At 40.9% G+C, this 20,400-nt stretch overlaps 3 protein-coding genes across 7 annotated transcripts in view; 2 read left to right on the top strand and 1 right to left on the bottom strand.

Annotated features, from left to right (window-relative positions):
- Window positions 1-1,793: 1,793 nt before the first annotated feature.
- Window positions 1,794-9,186, bottom strand: LOC128755418 (uncharacterized). Of its 3 annotated transcripts, none has more exons than XM_053858856.1 (12): window positions 8,694-9,186; window positions 7,690-7,868; window positions 7,167-7,360; window positions 6,222-6,359; window positions 6,004-6,142; window positions 5,758-5,932; window positions 4,592-4,733; window positions 4,333-4,476; window positions 4,172-4,224; window positions 3,953-4,108; window positions 3,715-3,794; window positions 1,794-2,200 (listed from the first exon to the last, which is right to left on the bottom strand). In XM_053858856.1, the coding sequence occupies exons 2-12, from the start codon at window positions 7,801-7,803 to the stop codon at window positions 2,135-2,137; spliced, it is 1,401 nt and encodes a 466-aa protein (XP_053714831.1). In that variant the 5' UTR covers window positions 7,804-7,868; window positions 8,694-9,186; the 3' UTR covers window positions 1,794-2,134. The 3 variants fall into 3 exon arrangements, with proteins under 3 accessions (XP_053714831.1, XP_053714832.1, XP_053714834.1); XM_053858857.1 differs by having other exon boundaries at window positions 7,690-8,778; window positions 8,865-9,186; XM_053858859.1 differs by lacking the exon at window positions 7,167-7,360 and having other exon boundaries at window positions 7,690-9,186.
- An 11-nt stretch (window positions 9,187-9,197) lies between these two features.
- On the top strand, window positions 9,198-20,077 carry LOC128755419 (type I phosphatidylinositol 4,5-bisphosphate 4-phosphatase-A-like). 3 transcript variants are annotated; one of them, XM_053858861.1, is made up of 7 exons: window positions 9,201-9,517; window positions 9,795-9,949; window positions 11,270-11,376; window positions 11,484-11,595; window positions 11,714-11,772; window positions 11,853-11,943; window positions 19,606-19,721. In XM_053858861.1, the coding sequence occupies exons 1-7, from the start codon at window positions 9,454-9,456 to the stop codon at window positions 19,618-19,620; spliced, it is 603 nt and encodes a 200-aa protein (XP_053714836.1). In that variant the 5' UTR covers window positions 9,201-9,453; the 3' UTR covers window positions 19,621-19,721. The 3 variants fall into 3 exon arrangements, with proteins under 3 accessions (XP_053714837.1, XP_053714836.1, XP_053714835.1); XM_053858860.1 differs by lacking the exon at window positions 19,606-19,721 and adding an exon at window positions 12,948-13,118 and having other exon boundaries at window positions 9,202-9,517; XM_053858862.1 differs by lacking the exon at window positions 11,853-11,943 and having other exon boundaries at window positions 9,198-9,517; window positions 19,606-20,077.
- LOC128755417 (uncharacterized) overlaps window positions 14,929-20,400 on the top strand; it is a 35,769-nt gene continuing 30,297 nt past the window's right edge. Inside the window, exon 1 of the mRNA XM_053858850.1 lies at window positions 14,929-15,066. The gene's annotated coding sequence lies outside the window, so the exon portion shown is untranslated. The remainder of the gene's footprint in view (window positions 15,067-20,400) is intronic.

Below are 20,400 nucleotides of genomic sequence, written 5' to 3'. Positions count from 1 at the left end.
GGGCTGGAGTTTTGGGTCCAGGCTGAAGGATTGACTTCTGACGGGCGTGTGACAGTAATCGATGTGGGAGATGACGAGACTATGGACCAGAATAGGTGTGTGAGGGATGAGGGAGGGTCGGAGATGATCGATGTCGTGTGTGTGGAAATAAGCAGATCGGGTGATATTATTGATGTGGGACTGGGAGGACAGTGAGTTGTCGAGGATGACACCCAGACTCAGTTCAATTTGAGGATATAGCAGGATTTGATTTCTTGGGGCAGTGGTTATTGGAGGAGAGTGGAAGTGAGGAGTCGTGTTCACAGGACAGGTAGAGCTGGGTGTCATCTGCAAAACGGTTGAAGTGGTTACCAAATTGTGGTCCTGGGACAGAGCCCTGGGGGCGTGACAGGGGAGGGCTTGGAGGTGATTTGAATTGAGTTGGTGTGAAAACAATGGAGGGACGTATGGATGAGACCGATAGAGAGATTCTATTGAGGAAGATGGACTGGGAAACGGTGTCAAAGGCTGCGGTTAGATCGAAAAGGATAAGTATGGAGATTAAACCGGAGACGGTGTCAAAGGCCCTCCCTCATCCCCTTAGATGAAAGAGGACAAGTATGGAGATTAAACCGGAATCACTTGCCATGAGGAGGTCTTGGTCATCTTGTTGAGTGCTGATTCCGTGCTGTGGTGGGGACGGAAACACACAGATGTATCTTCCTCGACCACGTGACCAGGAAGGCGACCCAAAACCATCCACCAAATTACCCTCCCTTCTATTTGGAACAGTGTTGGCCCACATTTCTAAAACAGGCTTAAATTGAAACAGATCTTTGAGGTTATTGAAGAGCTTTGCCCTCAACAAAACAAAAAATTAAATAAAAAGCCAAAATGAAAATCTACACCCACTGTTAAATCCGCTAAAATGAAACCTCCAGATGTTTCCTACAAAATTCTAACCTTGATTCCTGCAAGTGCATATCAATTATTAGCTGACCATAGATGGATAAGATTCCGTGTGTCCGTGGTGGGAAGTCGGGGAAATGTGAGATGATGATAAACTATTAAAAAAGCCTTTTGGATTTGTTTGTTTTGTTTGTTTGTGCGTGCTTGTTGGGTTCATACTGAGATTTTGTTGTGGAAGCACCACCCTGGAAATCTTTCCAGTCTTTTATAAATACATTTTGTTATCGCGTTCCTAAAATCCACGTTTATTCAGATTTTTATGCAATTTGTATCTTATATAGCTCATCTTTTCAAATTATGATTCATTGTTTTTAGATGCATTTGTTGATCTATAAATGCAATTTCATGGTCGTGCCAAATGTTCCAATTTTACTTGTAAAAAAAAAAAAAGATTGGTTTTCTATCCCATTTTGAAAGTTAGTCTTTTCCTCACCTACAGTCATCTTCAACATTTTACTTAATTTGTCTATGACTGAACAAAAGAGGTTCCACTAACTTGGAGTGGAATTGCATTCTGCACTGAACCAGTACAACAGATGGAAAGAGAGAAAGAGCAAAAAATAAAGAGATAGTGAAAACTTGTTATACTCTCCATCCTTCGCAAGCATGAAATAATATTAAAAAGTCAAAAAAGTAAATAAGTTGGTCCTTTCAGTCCACAAGGCCCTACATAGAGCCATAGATTCCTCATGCATGATGGGTGCATCTGTTCAGAAGGAATTTAGAGAGGTTTGTCAGGTTTTACCTGCTTGGAAGAAGTCCTGAAGACCTTGCAAAGTTGATAAAAAATATTCTCCAGCAGACTTTCACAAAGTCATTTTTTTTATTTATTTATTTTACTTGACACAGTAAAGTGATTTGTTTTCCCAGCATTTATTTTGTACATTATTGGGTGAAAACACTTAAGTAATGAGTAATTTCTCTAAAATCAATGTTTCCATACCAGGTATGAGAAAATCCTTGGATGAGCAAATAATTAAATCAAACAAAGAAGAAACTACATGCCAGCTGCCATGTTTTAGACAGCAAGGTGCAAATAACAAAGAAATATTACACAAGACAGAGGTTGATGAAACACACTGGAAACATGAAACGTGAAAATGTACCAAGCACTAAACCACTTTGCACTTCACTTCACTGTCAAGAGCATAGATCCACCTCGGCAGTCCAGTGGTATCTCCACCAGCTATGTACGTCCAACGAGCCGGAGAGTAAAGTTTGCCACACCCAACACTGCCAGTTGATCCCTCATCTGCAGAGAAAGCGGTTGTAAAACATGATTGGAAGAGATACAATACAAACAACAACACTAAAGTCAAAGAACTTGAAATTCAGCATTCACATTATTTTCCTTTGTTTAAGTAAATATAAACATGTGAAGTAAAAGTTTAAAAAAAAAAGTTTTAATCAAAGCATATTCTGTTCATAAACATCTTTAGTTTATTAATAGGAATCCAAACTTTCCATGAAGACGTCACCAAGGCCAGTTGGACGGACGGATCTGAGCTTTTAGATCTATCTAGGTGGTCCCAGGTCATCTCTGTTCAGGTGGGTACGCTCAGGTACATTTGCAAATGGATATATTTCCTGCCTTTTATTATTTTTTTTTATGATCACAAACTCAAACTCCACTAGTTTTCTTTGTTTACTGTGTGTTGCTAGTTCCATAGTACTACTGCCACCTGCTGTCTAAAACAGCACATCTTACTGATGTCATTTATATTTGAAAATGAAAAAGGAGCTCAAATAAATGTGAGGCAGTAATACTGGAAATCACAATATGAATGGTGTGTGCTCACCCTGCTTTTTCACTTTTTTTGGAACTGTTTGGAACTTTTTAAAAAGATTTACAGTCATAAGTGAAGATGTGTGTGGGGCAGCCCTCAGGTCAAAGCGCACTTCTTCCTGGTCAAAAATGGAGTGCTCCCACACAAGTCAAAGTGCAGACAGAATTGTAATGATAGAGAAGTGCAGGTGGGTGGCACAGTGCTGAGCACAAAGGTTCGGCGAGTCTCTGGACCCCTCACCATCCTTACAGATGAGTGTGCACTGAAGCTGCTGAAATAACCATTGAAATAAGCCGAAATAACGGCCAGTGGTTTGTATGCGTCGTCGCTGGACTTAATATTATTCCCGAAGCCGGATTTGTTGGCCAGAGGCTTTTGCTGGGGTCCATATTTTCCTAAATTTAGCGGATGTGTTTGGTCAACATGTACAAAAAGAGAAAATAGCTAAGTGCAATTGGGGGTGATTGAGACCTTCTCTAACAAAGGCAGTTTGCTCTTGGTTTAAATCACTGGCCCGCACTGTCCCACATGGGATGGAAATCAAGGTCAGACAGTGAGCTGGGAGTTTCTATAACTAAAGGAAATATTATTCAGATATTTCTTGATCCATATAAATCAATTCAATTCATCATCTCTGCCTACTAGAACTGAAGCTCACGAGACAGTGAGATAAAGAAACCTTCCAGGAAACTAAACATAATTCCCTGCATGAAACAAGTTAGAAAATCTCTAATCTAATTTTTGAGTTTCAAACTGCTTAAATCTGTAGTAGCACAAGTTTTTGTCCAAAAGTTTTAATGCATAAAAAAAACAATAATAAAAATGCAAAAATTTCTGAGGGTCATTTAATGTCCTCATTTGCAATATTTTTCCTTAATGAATTAAACAATGAAAATGTGACGAAGAAAGCAGTTGGAAGAAAGAACTGGCTTTCCTGCCCCATTTTTCATTTTTTTAAGAAATAAGTGACGTCACTGACCGGCTGTGTCACCAGAGCATCGAGGTTGTCAGGTGTGACTTCAGTCAACGCTCGACCCTTCAGCCTCAGAGCAACAACAACTGAGAAAAATATACAATTATTTTCAGACACTGTTGGCAAAGGAAAACGGCATTCTTTTAAAACAATCTAATGAATTAATCAAGTTTTCACTGGTGTCATTCATTATGTTTCCTTCTTTCAAAGGAAGTCAACACAACTGTGCCACGTGGATACTTACAGCGAGGAGGTGTAAATGGAGTTGGCGGAGTGGTGGTGGTGATTATTTCCGTTGCAGTGCTAAACGATGTTGATGTAAATGTTGGTGTAGATGTATGTAATGTTGTAGAGCTAAACAATGTTGATGGAGTCGCTGGTGTGGTTGTAGTGTCTGGCGCTGAAGAAAGAAGGAAGCTTTTATTTATAGGACGGCCGGAAAACCCTTTAACATTCTACTTACCTTCTCCCACGGTCACTACCACGCACCTCAGATCTGAGTGATACTTGGTTGAACTGCAGAAAAAAAAAAAAAAAAATCTTGAAAACCAGTCGCCCAAACCTCTGTGCTCAGTGTCACAACACCAGCTTTCATTCTCTTTCCAAAGGGGATAAGACACTGACTTGTGAGTCGCCTGGACGATAAAGCAAAAGGGATGACTTTGTCCATCTTCCTCCTCTGATGGTGTCCACGTCACGGCGAAGAGTTCTGGGCCTCTTCGGGCCTGAACTGCGTTGTGAGGCCCACTAAACAGAAGCTCCGAAACACTTGCAGGAGGCATCAGTGACACATAAAACAACATCTTAAATACTGGAACTATTTAAAGTAATTTCAGACGTCAGATATTTGATGAGAAATTCCGGTGTAATATGTGCAACATACCTTGAGATATTTGCATGAGCGCTGATGAGGATTTCTATTGACTGGTTGAAGGAGGTGTGCAGGGAAGCTCTGTTGGCTGGAGTCGGGGGAAGAAACTCAGGAAGGTACAGACCCTGGGTGCAGTCTGGAACTGCTGGATCAACTGCAGGGAAAAAGACAAAGTTAGACATTCCTTTACACCAGAGCTAAGAGCAAAGTACCGTCATGACGTCAAAGGTACAAAATACGTGGATCAACAAGCAAATGAATATATTGAAACGATGCCCTGAAAATGTATGCCTTTATAGCTCATATTTAAATTAGGGCTGTCAATACATTAAAAAAAATGTCATTTTAATTAAACTCACTGAAGCTGAGAATCTCACATTTTGTGTCTGTTTTAAATGTAACTTGAGGGATGTCAACACAAGAGTGGCCAATACTTGTTTTACTCTTACAACCCAACATGGCGGAGGACAGTCCTGAGAAGAACCAAAGTGTCACTGAAAAGGCTCAAAAACATCCTAAATGCACAACATCATAGGCATTATTGGCCACTCTCGTGTTGATTAAATCTTCCTTTAAACCACATTTACAATAGATACAAAATGTGTGTGGCAAATGTCATTTGCCATTATGCGCAAGTTAACTTAGCTTTAGTGGGATTAACTGAGATGAAAATTTTATGTTACCAAGATATTCACCACTTAAAAATATCTTCCACTATATATTTGCACTTAGTATTATCTCATAAAAGTAACAAAATGTGAGTCACATTCAAGACTCTTTGTCTTCTGTCACCCATTGTTTTGGCATCGTATTATGATGACAATTGTCACCATAGTGTGTTTCTTATTGATGCTTTTTTTTAGCTTCATTTAATGATACGCAGAGGAGTCATTTCATGCTGCCTCCCTAGCATGATTATTAAAACAGACGCATTGGTTGGGTGATGTTTGTGCAGCAGAAGTGATGAGTCATGACCGTACAATCTGAACGAACTGATCTCTTCTGGAAAACACAGTGATGTCAAAAGCGTCGATGCGTCTCAGAATGTGAACAGGCCAGTTTTCCGTCACAAAGCTTTTGAATTGATGATACAGCTGCTTCTCAGTGGATCAGTTACAACCAACACCGTTATTAAGTCACTGCTAAGTCATTATTAATGATTTGTGTTAGTGACTGACCCCTTAGAATGAACTGGAATGGTATCTTGCTGATTCTGGTGGTGTTCGTGAATGTTTGGCTGCCTGAGGTTGAAGAAAGGTTCACAGCCACTCTTGGAAAGTCCTCCATCACTAACTGGACTGGGTATGCACCCACAGAAGAGTTGGTGTTTGGCAGGTAAAACAGGGAACACGACTGCAAAAACAAAGTCAACATATAGCCTTCACTCCGTCGGTTCATCAGATTCGACTGCGTGAGTCACTCACTGGTGACAGTCTGACACTAGGGAGACGTGTGCATTGGCTACATTCCCCAGCTGAGGAGAGGCCATATCTGCATTCGACTCTATCACCGTCAGGATCGAAAGCCAGGAAGTCGAGGTTTCTCGGACAGTTTGAAGGAACTCTAATGAGAGAAAATGAGTGAATAAACATCTGCTGCAGTGTCTTGTGGGAAATAACAGCAAAAAACTGCTGCGATGTACCGGATTGCTGGTATGTTTGTGGTCTGAGGAGATCTGTTGGCCTGCCCAGTGTCTGATCTGGTCCGGAGTTCCACGAGAGTTACAGCTCTCCAGGCAAATATATTGAAGATGTTGTCTATCCAGTTCCCACTATTAATCCTTTGCAAAGAAAAAGAAAAGTGAATGGATTAGATCAGTCGTTCTTGACTGGATTGGCTTTGGGGCGTCCCAACACCCTAAAGGAAGTGAGTAGCCTCACAGCCACTGAAGAGCAGCACCAACAGACACGGCCAGTAAGACATGGTGCTTCAATGCTTGACTGCGAATGGCACAGTTTTGTCTCCCTCCGATCGTCTGGTTGGTTTGTTTCTTTCAAGTTTCACAGGTGTGTGACGTGGCATGAGGAAGTGACCACAAAATACTGGAGATGATTAATGTCATGCCATAAAGTGATGACACAAAAATTGCCAGTTGGACAGCACGATCCAAATCAAGAAAAAAAATCACTACACCATATCAGTACTGGTAAATAGTGAAAAATAGAATGCTTTGAAGAAAACAGATATATTTGTGATAACTATTGTCTAAACAAATGTCAGCAGCATTCAATGCAGTCAGTGACTTATTTATGTGCAAAACATTGCACAACACATTCATTAAACTACACAAAAAGACTTTCTACTCAGTTCTATATGGCAAAAACTTTTACAGTGTTTGCCAGTATGTCATTATTATTATTATTACTATTGTTGTTCTTATTAACACTCTATTCAGATAGTAATGTAGTAGATATCTAAGTAATAGATGTCCCATGCAGATTTTTTTAGTTAAATATCTAAAGACTTCATGTGAGAGTTGAAATACACACTACAGTCTTCATGTTCTGTAGTTTTCAACCACAATCCATTTTGAACAGCTTTTTCAGTGGTGTTAAATGACCAGGCACAAAACTCCAGGACTACTCACTGCAGCTGGAATGGATTGTTGCTGGGAACCACTCGAGTCATGATTCCTTCAAACTGACACCATTCATTGCTTAATTCAGCGTCCACGGTGTTCAGAAGCACGACTGAGTTTCCACAATCTCCGCTGCGACAAGTCCAGAAGAGATCCAAACTGTCGAAACATCTGATGAAGTTTGTTTTGTAGCGAAGGACCACCTGCAGGAAGTCATGTCATTGCATTATTTTAGTATTTGAATGATGATTTGAGTGATACAAAGGTTGTAAAAACAATGCATCCGTAAAAAATGCTGTAAAAAGTCTCCAACCCCAGCAAAACCTGTTTGATTTTAATACTCAATCAAGGTAGCTCAGTCATTTCCCAAGTGTGATAAAAGTGTGGTGTATTAAATATATTCTACGTACATCAGCCTGTAGTTTAGCTAAATAAGGTCCTCAAATCACTCTTGAACTGATTCAACAAACCCTCGTACAGACTTTGCACATTGACATAGGTTATCTTTTGTTAAATAAAACACTGTACTCACTGTGAAAGATCCATTCTCTGCGGCTTTGGGATAATAGGTCATCACAGTGCCAAGGAAGTGAGAAGCCTCACAGCCGCTGAAGAGCAGCACCAACAGACACGGCCAGTAAGACATGGTGCTTCAATGCTTGACTGCGAATGACAGTTTTGTCTCCCTCCGATCGTCTGGTTGGTTTGTTTCTTTCAAGTTTCACAGGTGTGTGACGCGGTATGAGGAAGTGACCAAAAAGTACCGGAGATGATTAATGTCATGCCATAAAGTGATGACACAAAAATAGCCAATTGGACAGTTTAAAAAAAATATATATATATATATTTTGTCAATAAGCTGTCAAACAGGTCTAACAAACTAAGACTTGAAGAAGGAACAAAGCAAACGGACTAGAGATTCTGACAATGTTTTGCCGAAATGGCTTTTTCGATTCCTGTTCTTTGGATTAAATATTAAACCAGAATGATTGAGAAGCTACACACATTTCCTTTATGACCATTTCTTTCAGCAAAACCATGTCTGGCTTGTCTGAGTGCAGTACGTAGCAACATGGTGCAGAAAACGTGAAAAGTCACTAACCAGGGTATATAAAATCCTTTTAAATAACCGTCAAACATATTCAACAATCTGAATATATATTGAGTAATACTGATCAGTGTGTGCTCCGCTCTGTGTGAGCAGGAGGGGCCGCAGGACCAAGAAGGATTCTCATAAGAACAAATTACATTGTGAGATACCGGAATCATTGAGTGAGGAACTTATTTTCATAAGATTTTTTTAATCCTCTGGAAACCTTTCTCAAGGGGCTCGTCCACTGAGATCGTGATAGAAGTTTTCAAAATCATTGAAAGAATGGGTAAAGTAAAATAAAATCTTGCTAAGGGGTTTGGAAATGTTCTCTCAGAAAAAGAATCACCTTTGGATGTTTTTGGTAGTTGAAGTACATATCTGAGTTTCCTCAGACATTATTCATTTTTGCTACACTCTCACATGGTAAAAAAAAAAAACCTCACCCCATTCTATTAGCTCTCCTTCCATGCATTCATGTGACATATTGTTCTTCAGTGGATATCTCATCTGACATGGCTGCGTTCAATTCTGAAAGCAGGCACTGTTAGCAAAGGCGCCCTTGGGTGTGCGCCGGTTTCTCAGTTACATAACAAACTAAGTTGGCAGTAATTTACCAATTAAAACATTTGTCCTGGCATCAAATACACTTTGGGAAATTCCGATCTGGTTTTAGAACAGGACATAGCACAGGAACAGGTCTTAACCAATGACCTCCTCTTAGCAGCAGACAAAGGTGAAAACTACATTATAATTCTGTTAGATCTCAGTGCAGCATTTCACACAGTTGACCATGAAATTTTACTGGACCGCTTTGGCTCCTGGGTTTGAATCAAAGACACTGGTCTTAGCTGGTTCCAGTCATATCTCTCTGACAGGCCGTCTTCTGTCACCATTGGGAACTTCTCTTCATCTTCAGCCTGTGTTTCTGTGTGTGTTGGCCTAGCATGTCCTGATGATGTCACTGAGTGGACGGCACAAAAAGGGAATTTAAAGCTCTCTTTAAATTCCCTTAAAAGTTAAATGTTCTCATCGCCACCGCCTTATCGCAAGAGGAAGAAGGGTTACAAAGTCTGTGATGGTGCACTGCCTGTGTGACATCATCATCAACCAGTACAGAAACACTTTAAATCACTGCAATGTGGCAGCTGGACTGTAAATCAAAAGCAGAGTAAAGTAAAGAAGATTAAGAAGTACAGTTGAAAAATGAATTGCGATTCCCCCATCACGATCTACGTCGACGCAGATGAAAACCTCCCACCTAATGCTTGTGAGTCTTCAGTAACACTTGGTACAGGGGCGGTCCTACATTGAAACCTTCTCCAAGCGGGACATGTTGTCAGGTCCTAGTTCAGAGCTGTTTTGCTAAATAGATAGTAGTACTGTGTGAGAACAATAGTCACCATATTTGTAATTCTGGCATTTGCTGTAAAATGAAATGAAAGCTATAAAGTATATGCCCTGTTTTGTTATGCTGTATGACCTGAAAAGAAGCCCACTGGATCCTAAGTCACAGGATAATTCATGTGCTCTTCATGACTCCTCAGTATTAACAGACACCAAGCCTGCCCTGCTCTTGCCAGCGCCCACGGTGGGCGACACTTTCACGTTCATCCGTTGCCGGGTCTGTCAGCATTCAGTGTCACTGCAAGGAAAAGCTCACCAGAATGTCGTCAAGTGTAACGCGTGCAAAGAAGTGACGGTGAGTAAATTGGAATCTGTTCTTCAACAGAAACACTAACCAGTGCGCCACCTTGCTGCCGCTTCAGTTCGCTCTGCTCACTTTAATTCACAGTCTGGTGAGAGTCACAAATGTGGCCTCTGTCCTTCAAAAGTCATCTAAGGGACTTAATGTAATGTTACTGGGGAATAAAGTACGGCACCTCGAGCAATACATTAGCTTAGCCTCCAGCTAGCTACTGCTACCTACCGAAGTTTTGTCTCCACACGCTTACATGAAAGGTTTCATTGCCTCCTCCCTGTCTTTAGTGACCCACACTCATTTATTCACAGAACGTCATCACGTGCAGAAAAGCCCACATGAACAACACACATTTACAGACCATGCTATGAGCAACCGCTCAGTACACTTTTATTCGTAGTCTGGTGAACGGGATGGGCACAGAGTGACCCTAGCACTCATCCCTCCCTGGTGGCAAACTTCCACACCTGCACCCCACAGTCCTCTAATGGAAGTATTTTTCAACTGGTGTGTCATTGGAAATGATCTAATTTCACCTCATATGTCCAGAGATAGAGGCGATATGAGGACATTAAATCATGACCAATAAGAACGTGTTGACAATCTACCAACATGAGGAGACTACGTGGATTCTGTGACATTCTCTCTATACGCTACAGATCTATGCTGATGCGCTGAGTCATCCATCACTGCTTTTGGTGCTCCTCTTTCTACACACACTGTCAGCGAAGAAGCCGCACATTCGAGTTGTTTAGAAACATGATGTGCCTCTAACTTGACCAAACACCTTCACGACAGAGTGATGGCGAGTGTTCCTTGTCGGACCTGCGACGCCAATGACTGTCTTCGCAGCAGAGATAAAAGGGTTGACGGCTAGCATCACGTCTCACTGAAAAACTTCATTGATTTGTCAGGAAATTGCCTAAATGCAAAAAGATTATGAGGAAATCAAAATAGTTATTTATATAGATCATGATATATTTTTTGCCCATTTTCTAGAGACATTTTCTAAACAAATACATTTTATGCAAATAGCATAACACAATTGCTGTGTGTCAGTAGCTACTATTTTTCACAAATTGAAAGGGATTTTCGACTTTCCACTAAGCACAAGTCGGCTTTAGCCAAGATACCTTTGGTGCCGTGCCAGGGGATTTCCTCAATGAACAAAGGGTGCAGCGGCTTAAAAAGGTTATAAAACACCTTTGACCAAACATAGTCCAGAGAGAATCTGTCAAAGCTTGGCGCTTTGGTCATTGAGAACGACAGTACATGATGAGTGCTTCACTAAATGCGTATTATATCGTGCCTTTTTCCTAGCCAATAAAATCTGCTCCAGTTGGAAAGAAGTATGTGTGCTGCCAGTGCAACCTCCTGTTGATCTGTAAAGCCACTGCCCAGCTTATTCCTTGCCCACGACCTTCTTGGTAAGCTGTTCTTTAGTTTGATACGTGTTTCCTGTTCGGCTATGGGATCATCCATTATTTTTCTGTCAAAGATGAAACACACAAACTCTCAACTGTTCTGTTTCCAGTAAGCGCATCATCAATCTTGGACCCATTGCTGATGATAGCCCTGACACTCCTGCGACAAGTGAACCAATTGGCGCCAGAGTCATCTGTATTCACTGCGCCTGCTCCTTCCTGGTATGACACTATCACACTCATCACTTTGGCCAGAGCGTGGCCTAGTGGTAGCATTGAAAAAGTGAAAAAGTTCAATGGACCGACCGCTGTTTCAGCAGACTGTATGCTTTCGTTTTAGTGGACTTGGACGGACAATTCTGGGGAGACCCTTGCGCAGTGTCCACACTGCAAGAAAATGTAAGCTTTTTTTTACCACTTGATAAAAAAAAAGGAAAAAAGTACCCAAAGTAATGTTTAAAAAAAACTCTGATTGATAGTTCCTACGTGGGTCATCACTACCCCAGAAGGAGGAGCGCAGTCTGCAGTCTAATTTTCCTCCTTATTGTCTTCTCCACTGTTGGAATCGTGGTATGGACATGTTTTTCTGTATTAGAGAGAAACATTTGATACTTGGTGTAATTTTTATTCAGCAGGAAACATGAAAATCTCATGTGAACTGAGAGCTGTTCTCAGTTCTTAGATGTTTTGTAGATGCATTTTCTTAACGCACCACACAATGAAGTTATTGTTTTAATACAGTCAGTGAAGTGGGGTACACTTCAGATGAGGGAACATATATTAAATAAACTACCTATTGCAATGTATATTAGCAGCATATTAACCAATTATGACACATTATAATGTACTGACTAGTAGAGGTGTGGGCAATTAAATTTCCTAAGTGGCCACATTACATACTGTGACTCTTGCCACAGTCTCGACGAATGTCAAGACAAAAGGACACACAGAAAAGAAAAGAAAATTCTTGAATTTAACATTGATTTAGTTACTGCTGTATCATAAAACAAGGAGAAAAATGGGAAAACCTGCAATTACACCAAAATGTTACATGCTAAAAATATTTTTTACATTGCTCCATTCTATATGAAATATATTATAAGTTTTCCCCCCATTTTATTTTGTTTATTTTAAGGGACGAAATCTTCTTTTTTTGGAGAAATATTAAATGTTTATTATAACATTTCATTATAACTATTATTAGCTATGGGGTTGAAAAACAAACAAACAAAAACAACATCTAAAATTTATTTAGCATTTTCCATCTGACTTTGCCCACCATTGGATATGCTACTTTGCTACTATACTATACTCTACTACAATACTACGACTACAGTATGTGCCATATTTTCAGGCTTTACACTGTAATTACTCGTTTCTACAGTCTAATCTAATGTAAATTAGCAGACGAAGGAGGCATGAATTGTGTTCCCAAATCTAAAGTGTAACTGCGGTGGTTACTGTAGAAGGAACAGTTGTTTCCCTGGGCAACTTGGGGTGTCCCCAAAGCTGAAGTCTCCAAAAACATTTTCCTCTGCTGATTTCTGCATCATCAGTGAGACCTTTTCTTGCAGGCTGCGACATGGAAGCTTGCTCAGAAATATACGGTGCTGTACTTGGCGTGGGGACAGATGGCTCTTCCTGCAGTGTATTCCTTGACAAGAGCTATCTATTGGATGAATCTGAAAACTAGCGACCCTGTTTCAAGTGTCACAGCGGATGATGGGATTGAATGTTAGGCTGGTAGGAGATGATGGAACCTCCTGGCCCGCTGAGAACAAGCTAATTCTTGTGTTTTACGGCACTGAAATATCACCACTGTGAAAGGTAACATGGTCTGCAGTGAACAGTCCTGTGTTCCTGAGAAGATTTGTCCACCACCTTCATAATACTTAATAGACCTTGTTTCTATACATTATTGTGACCCATCATTGTAGCATTTTTCTATGGAGGGCTTCCTTCAGTGAAGCCCACCTTTTCCTGGCCAAATGATTGTCCGAGTTCAAGTTAAAGGCAGGAAAAAGCTTCTTGATGTCATACGGCAGTACGAGTTGCATGGAACATCTAGTGGTCTCTTGTCATGTTCATGAATCAGTCAGACAGAATATAAGACAGTTCTGTGGAATTCTAAACCGACAGCAGGCGGCAGTAGCACAGCGGAATTCTAAGAGACACATAAGAGCCGCAGAAGATGCTGGGACTGACTGGTAAATTGGTAAAATCCTGTGTTTTTTCTCTGTAAATTTGTTTGTATGTTGTGCTACTTCTTCTTTTTTTAACATTAAAAGTCAATTTTCAACCGGTTTTAATCGGACCTGGTCAGGTGATTTGAACATCAACATGGAAAACTTTAGAAGCAACAGACAAAACAGCAAACAAGTTTCCAACCAGCCCTCAAATATTCACTAGAAAACATTCTGTTATGACAGAATGAAACACAGACCATCCCTGAATTGTTTGACATTTATTACGGAGACAACACTTTCAACATGGTAGAGCTATTTACATTTAGTTGTGGTCGACAGGACAGATCGGCCGCTATGGGATCTGACTTTTGTCCTCCTGAATGTTTAATGTTTGTTGATAAATCTGCTTTCTCAAGATTTTGAAATTGTACACCTGATGCAGAGGAGTGAGTCTTCAGTGAAAAACACAATCCCAACCACGATTATGTTCTCAAAGCAAACTTGCTTCCATGAACTGATTACAATGCAATGAGTGTGTTGTATATACTGGAAGTTCGAAAATATTATAATCAAAACCTGCTAAATAATATTTGGTATTGTTTCTGATTTTTTATCATTAATTGTTTGATGTTTCGAACTTTAGTGAACCTGTATGCTTTTGATCGTGAGCGTTTGAACTCACGAACAGCTGTGTGCTTTGAACTAAGAGTGACCTTGTAGGCGCGCTCGTTTGAAGTCATGAGAAGGTGGCCATCTTGAACTTAGTTTGAACTTGTAAGCGCACGTGCTGGCAAAGATGGAGTAGATGTACTGACCTAATATGGTAAACCGGGCATCAGTGACGTAAAAAAATGATGCAAGTGCTGACGCAATTGACACTAATATGATCTATCACCAAACATGCATCCTTTTGAGGGAAGGACTTCAAAAGGCCATCTGGAGAAAAACAAGATAAGTTAAAGATATGATTAATTGCCTTGGCGTGAGAAAACGGACGTCGGTATGTCTTCAAAGCCGTGTGTCGCTATATAAGCGCTCGGAGATGTGACCCTGCGTTCTTGCTCTTTTTGGATCTTCGCCCGCGTCTGTCCGCTGTAAGGTCTTGTATCTTATCTTGGGACGGTGCTCTTGCTGTTTGCTCTCAGACCATCTGATTTTAACTCATCTTTTATTTCTCTCTTACTATTTTTGAATTAATCCTTTTTATTGAAGTAATTTTGATTATATGGTTTTTGAAGTATATGTACTAGTACCAGCGTCTGGTGGTACTTTTGATATTGTTGGGTATCAGCGTCTGGCGATACCCTTGAGTTTATGGATTTTATTATTCTTGATTGACTTTGCTGTTTTTACTATTCTTTTATTAATTTTTTGAAGAAACATTTTTGTGACAAAAAAACATAATAAAATTGAGTACGAATTAAGTACTGAAAAGGCACAACGGCGTTGATCCCTGACTACTAAAGAATCAACTGGCTCCTACCTACTACCATCAATTGGGTTATAGGTGAGTTATTGTTTGATTTCCTCCTGTTGCACATGTAATGAGTGTCTCACATGGTAGCATTATTCCATCCTGAATTATTGTGTCAATGATTAGGTGGTAGTTTTAGGCATTTATGGGGAAAATGTTATTTGAAAGGAATGGATTTAGGATCCGATCATGAGTCCTTAAACGAAGTTAAGTAAAGAGACTACGGTAAGAGGTGTAGCATTGTAAGGTCAAGAACCTGTTTTTTAACAGGTCGGGCTAATTAAATAACCCGCTCAGTGAAGCGCCGACACTACTCACTAATATAATAAGGTATAGTTGATATGCTTATTATAGTCTTAGAACCGTGTCCGCAACAAGAGGCTGACTGAGTTGACCACCCGAGGGGCCCTTTACCAGAGAGGCAAAGGGAGGTAGTGTGCTCGGAACTAGGGACGGCTTATGCTATAGCCAATCGCCTTGTACACAAGACCTTGAAAACCTAAACCCGACGGCAGAGTGTGAGCATCTCTTTGACAAGTCTGCTTGGGAAGGTATTTTTTGTCAAACATGAGACGAAAATCTTCAAGGGCTCTATTAAAAACAATGGCACCCCTGCTGAAAAAGGCCCCCAACTGAAGCCCCAGCTTCCCCAGTACACCCACAAGACTGCAAATTACAAAAGCGATATTTGACCCAAATGCCATGTCAGGGCTTACAGCAAATTCATCTACTTTTCAATTTGGAGAGCAAAGACAGCAGCACAAATTTCCTTTCAACATTCTAGGTGCTCCACATGCTAGCCAACATAAATCATAAATACTGGAATATCTCGGTAACTTTTGGGGAAGAAAATCCAGGAAAGGGCCACATGTGGCCCCTGGCTTCTACTTTGCCTACGTCGGAAGAAAGACAAAATGATTCTCCTCCTAATGTTAAGGTGGAGAACCTTTATGCGTCCACAATCAAGTAAAAATGTATTAAAGCCTTACTGCAACAAAGGCTGAGGTACAGCGCTGCATACAAGAACACGATGAGTCCCTACCAGTGTGTGTCTTTGTGCATGTAAAATACCGTCTTCATACCCTTACTAGCATGATCTCATCTCAAGTTCAAGACAGAAATCCATCAGTAATGACGACTGAGGGAAAATCCATACGACCCAGTGTATTTGATGCATAGCATGAATAATTCTTGACTGGCTTCAGAGAAATGCGTATGCAATCTTTTAAGTTTTCAGTGAGTTCCAATTTTTCATAGCTATGCTCATATTCACCATGAAATGGAAACTCTAAAATAGCCCCTAGGTCTGTGTGTGTATGAATGAATGGTGTGTGTGCCCTGCCATGGACTGGCGACCTGTCCAGGGTGTGTTCCTGCCTCTCGCCCAATGACCGCTGGGTTAGGCTCCAGCTCTCCCCACAACCCTGAACAGGACTAAGCGCTGGTTAACTGATGATGGATGCATGTAAATACAAGAATCCAAGAACCAGAGAAGGTCATCCTTAGTTCCTGGAATTAGGTTGTCAACCAATGGATTACTTTGTTTGTTCAAAAGGGAAGAATTCAAAGCACCACAGTGGGTCATGCTTTGTTCCTGTAAAGAAAGTAGATATTGTTGTAGGGAACTTAGGGCTCAAAGCACAAGGTGATCAAATACTGTTCACTCGTTTAAATCGCTCATAAAAGTACTGTGTATGGTGATGTACTTACATATGTTCATAGTTGAGATTTAACACCATTAGTACACTTGTGGAACACTCATGGATGATCGATCACATGACTGGGGTATCGCGAGTCGAAAGGCGAGACACTGTCTTTTTTCAGGAAATACTGTATGTGTTTGAAAGGTACCCTTCAGTGATACCACCCCCTTCTCAGCCGAATCATTGCGTCCACTCAAGTCCAAGAGCCAAAAGCCAAAAGCCCAGAAAGTTATTGAAGCCTTAGTTATTGAAGCCAGAGTTGCAGAGTCTCTGGACACAAATGCTGAAGAATGTGTTTTGACATTTATGTGACGAAAACACAGCACCGTCTTGTCCATAAATCTGTCCATAAAACACTACTGGTACTGGTGATTTGATCATAAACTGTTATGAAATAAGTCACTCAACTCTCAAGAATTTAACTTCTTTGCTTACCATATTCAGCACATTTTTAACAGTGACAGACCGAGGGACACTTTCCGGAGTCAAAAGCGATCAGCTAAGATCAATGTGGTACTTTGGGTCTGCGATCACGATTCTAACAGAATAGAGTGGTCTGTTCAGACGGTAAGGTTGGTAAGCAGGGGTTTTACTGTCAAGAACATTCTTCAACAACTTTAGAAAAAAATGCTGGGTGTCGAACTCTGAACCTCTGGGTCCAGAAGCGAACACTGAGCTGACAGATGACATGTAACTCATTTGCTGACATGCAACTTACAGCACATCTCACACATCTTCTGCTATCAGTGCAGTATTTTTCAACCATGAAGGACATGAAAATAGCCAAGATGGTGTCAAAACCAATGATTGTTAAGTTTGTAGAGAAAGAGGAAAATGTGCCCCTACGCTGAAGAAACAACTCCTGGTACACTAGTACCTACTTGCTAATTCTGCAAAATTAGTATATAGTATTTTTGAGGGGGGGCGTGCCAATGCTTGCATATCAGGATGTGACAGAAGAAAAACACAGTTCAATTGTGCTTCAGAACCATTACGGCGGCTGACAGTGGACAAGACCAGGACCAGAGACCTCCGTCAGGGCGCTTCTGTTTCAGAAAGTGCATTAATCATAGCACATAGTCATTGCCTGGCCCTCTAGAGTACTTAAAGATGACATGACTAGGGTCATTGACACATGTATAGATCTATTTGGACCATTCATCAACAGCAAGAGCAATGGGAGTAGTGTTCTACCAAATGCCTCCATATGTGGAAAGAGGTCACTCTTCTGCTGTACCCGAGAAACCAATACCATGGTATTCATGGAAGGTGGGAGGAGGGGCTGAAGCAGGCTGGTGCGGTGGAGGATAAACTGGATAGCTTTACAGAGGTACTGAGTTTTCTGAGGGGCAGATTTGAAAGGTGGTGGAGGGCCATGTGGCTGATCGCAGCTGAGAGAGCCTCCTGATGTTTGTGCATCTGTCCATTCTTCAGTAGGAATCTGGTTATGACACCACTGGCACCATGTGACACCGATAAAGGTCGTGGGGGTTACCCACATACAGTGAGGTGGAGGCACATAGGCAGACAACATTATTACTTTATTTTTATTATCTGTTTACTCATCTTCTCTGTTCTCTGTTTTGTGATTTTCATTCACAGGCTGAGTTGAGCAGGAATTTAACTTTATATTTCGTACATACAACTCATTCTCAGCCTCACAAAGCTGCATTTCTACTCTGCATTAACTTTGCATCCTCGATTCTGATCCTTTTTTGTCACTGTGCTTGAAGCGTAAATCCACTGATACCAACCGCCAGATGATACATATATATATAAGGAGGTCCAAATTGAATTGACTTATTGGTTGCTTTGTCAATTTCTGTATATGGAAACAGGGATGGACTAGTGCTTGGGCATAGTGAACAGTGGTGTTCAAACTTTTTTAAAGTGGGATGGAACAGAGCCTGAGTTTGTGCAGAAAGGTACCTGCCTTCCCCCATGTGAAAGAATGTGAAAGATGAGGAACCTCTGGGGAGCAGCGATGGGTATGGAGGATGAATTATGGACCACAGAGCCAAGCAGAGTCAGGCAGAGCCAGGACGAACTAGTCAACAAGCAGAAGCAAGCCAAGCAGAAGACTGGCCTGGGTTATCTGTTGACAGCTTCAAACCAAAGACGGACTGAAAATAGTCAATTGCAAGAGGATTCGTCGACGTCGCTCCAAACCAAGGGGAGTTGACACATGACCTTGAGTCTGGAACCATGGCAACCTGGACCTCAAGAGAGCAGGACCAGTGCTGTCAGGGAATAAATTCTTTTGGGTGAAACAGTTTTGTTCAATAGTAGTCATTCTCATGAGTAAACAGAGGCACGGGAGGTACACTGGAGGTGTGTTTCCCAACTGTGTGACAATTAATACACAATACACAAAATAGCAGACTAAATAGCATTTAGTCTGCTATTTTACAACATTTTTTTCCCAGGGGACCTGTCAGGGAAATCTGCATAGAAGACCAAGACAAGTCTCTTCAACAGCAATTCAAAATGGCACAGAATCAGACCAGTCAAGATTGTCTTTCTACTCGCGAGGGTCAGAAGAGCTGCAGCACAGTCTCTGTTGAACTGACACTGACCCTCTGCCATCCACGAGCGTTTATTGAGCAGCACATACAGAGCACAAAGGATGAGTCAATACTGGAAAACACTTGAGCATTGATTAAGGAACCGTAACCCGAGTGTGTACAATCCATGACCCAGAGGTTAGGGAACTTCCCCAAAGGATGTTTATGAATCATTCAATTGTCAGGAATCTTAACAAAACGCAATAAATTCTTTTCACAGGAGCACACCACACAGTAGGGAGTCTTGTATGATATTTTTGAGAGCCATTGTTTCTAACTTTAATAACCTTCCTCTCCCCTGACAGACAGTGGAAGGTTGAAGATGAAGAGGCAAACAGACAAGTGAGCGCAGGCCGTTCATGTCTTCACCAGGGCCGTTTTTATGTCCCAGTCCTGCTCTAAATGACTAAACGTATTCAACCTCCTCAGTTAGATTCCATTCATTTTCTCAATCGTTTATGCTTTTCCTTATTCTTCAATAAAATTTCTTCATTAAAATTTCTTTTTTTATTTTCAAGTGTACTGATATTCCTGCTTGAATTGTGCTCTTACTCCGCTTGACCAGTGGGGTCCAGACATAAAAAAAGTTTTAATACCGTGGACCATGCTTCGTAACTCGCAAAAACATCCTGAAGTTTATCCCACGCACGCAATACAGAACCAGCTGGGACCTGGGATCGGCCACACACTCGAAAACATGTTGTCTATCAAGTTTCGCGCTACCATTCAAAACTAAGACATTCACAAAAATCGCAAGAAATGACAACCACAATGTAGAAACTATTATTGGGATATTTACAACCGACATGCTTCCTTCATCTACCACAGACCCGGACAATAAAATAAAATAAAATCTCATCATTTTATCTCATCATATCTTTTTTTTTTTTTTGAGGCCTTTCAGGAAATCATTTGCTCCAGTGAAAGTCAATTTGTGTGCATGAAAAGGCTCTGGTGTTCAGCGCTGATCAAGTCACCTACTGCTTGAAGTTTTTAATAAATGTTTTGCTATTTAAGTGGTTTACAGACGCAGTTACTCGACCTGAAGAATTGGCCATTAGGATTTGTATTTAAAATCACATTAAAGATGGAACACCAGA

This window comes from Synchiropus splendidus, chromosome 3 (assembly GCF_027744825.2).
Source record: "Synchiropus splendidus isolate RoL2022-P1 chromosome 3, RoL_Sspl_1.0, whole genome shotgun sequence".
Classification (NCBI taxonomy): domain Eukaryota; kingdom Metazoa; phylum Chordata; class Actinopteri; order Syngnathiformes; family Callionymidae; genus Synchiropus; species Synchiropus splendidus.
The sequence above is the reverse complement of the archived record's forward strand: the minus strand, read 5'-3'. Positions and strand labels throughout refer to the sequence as shown.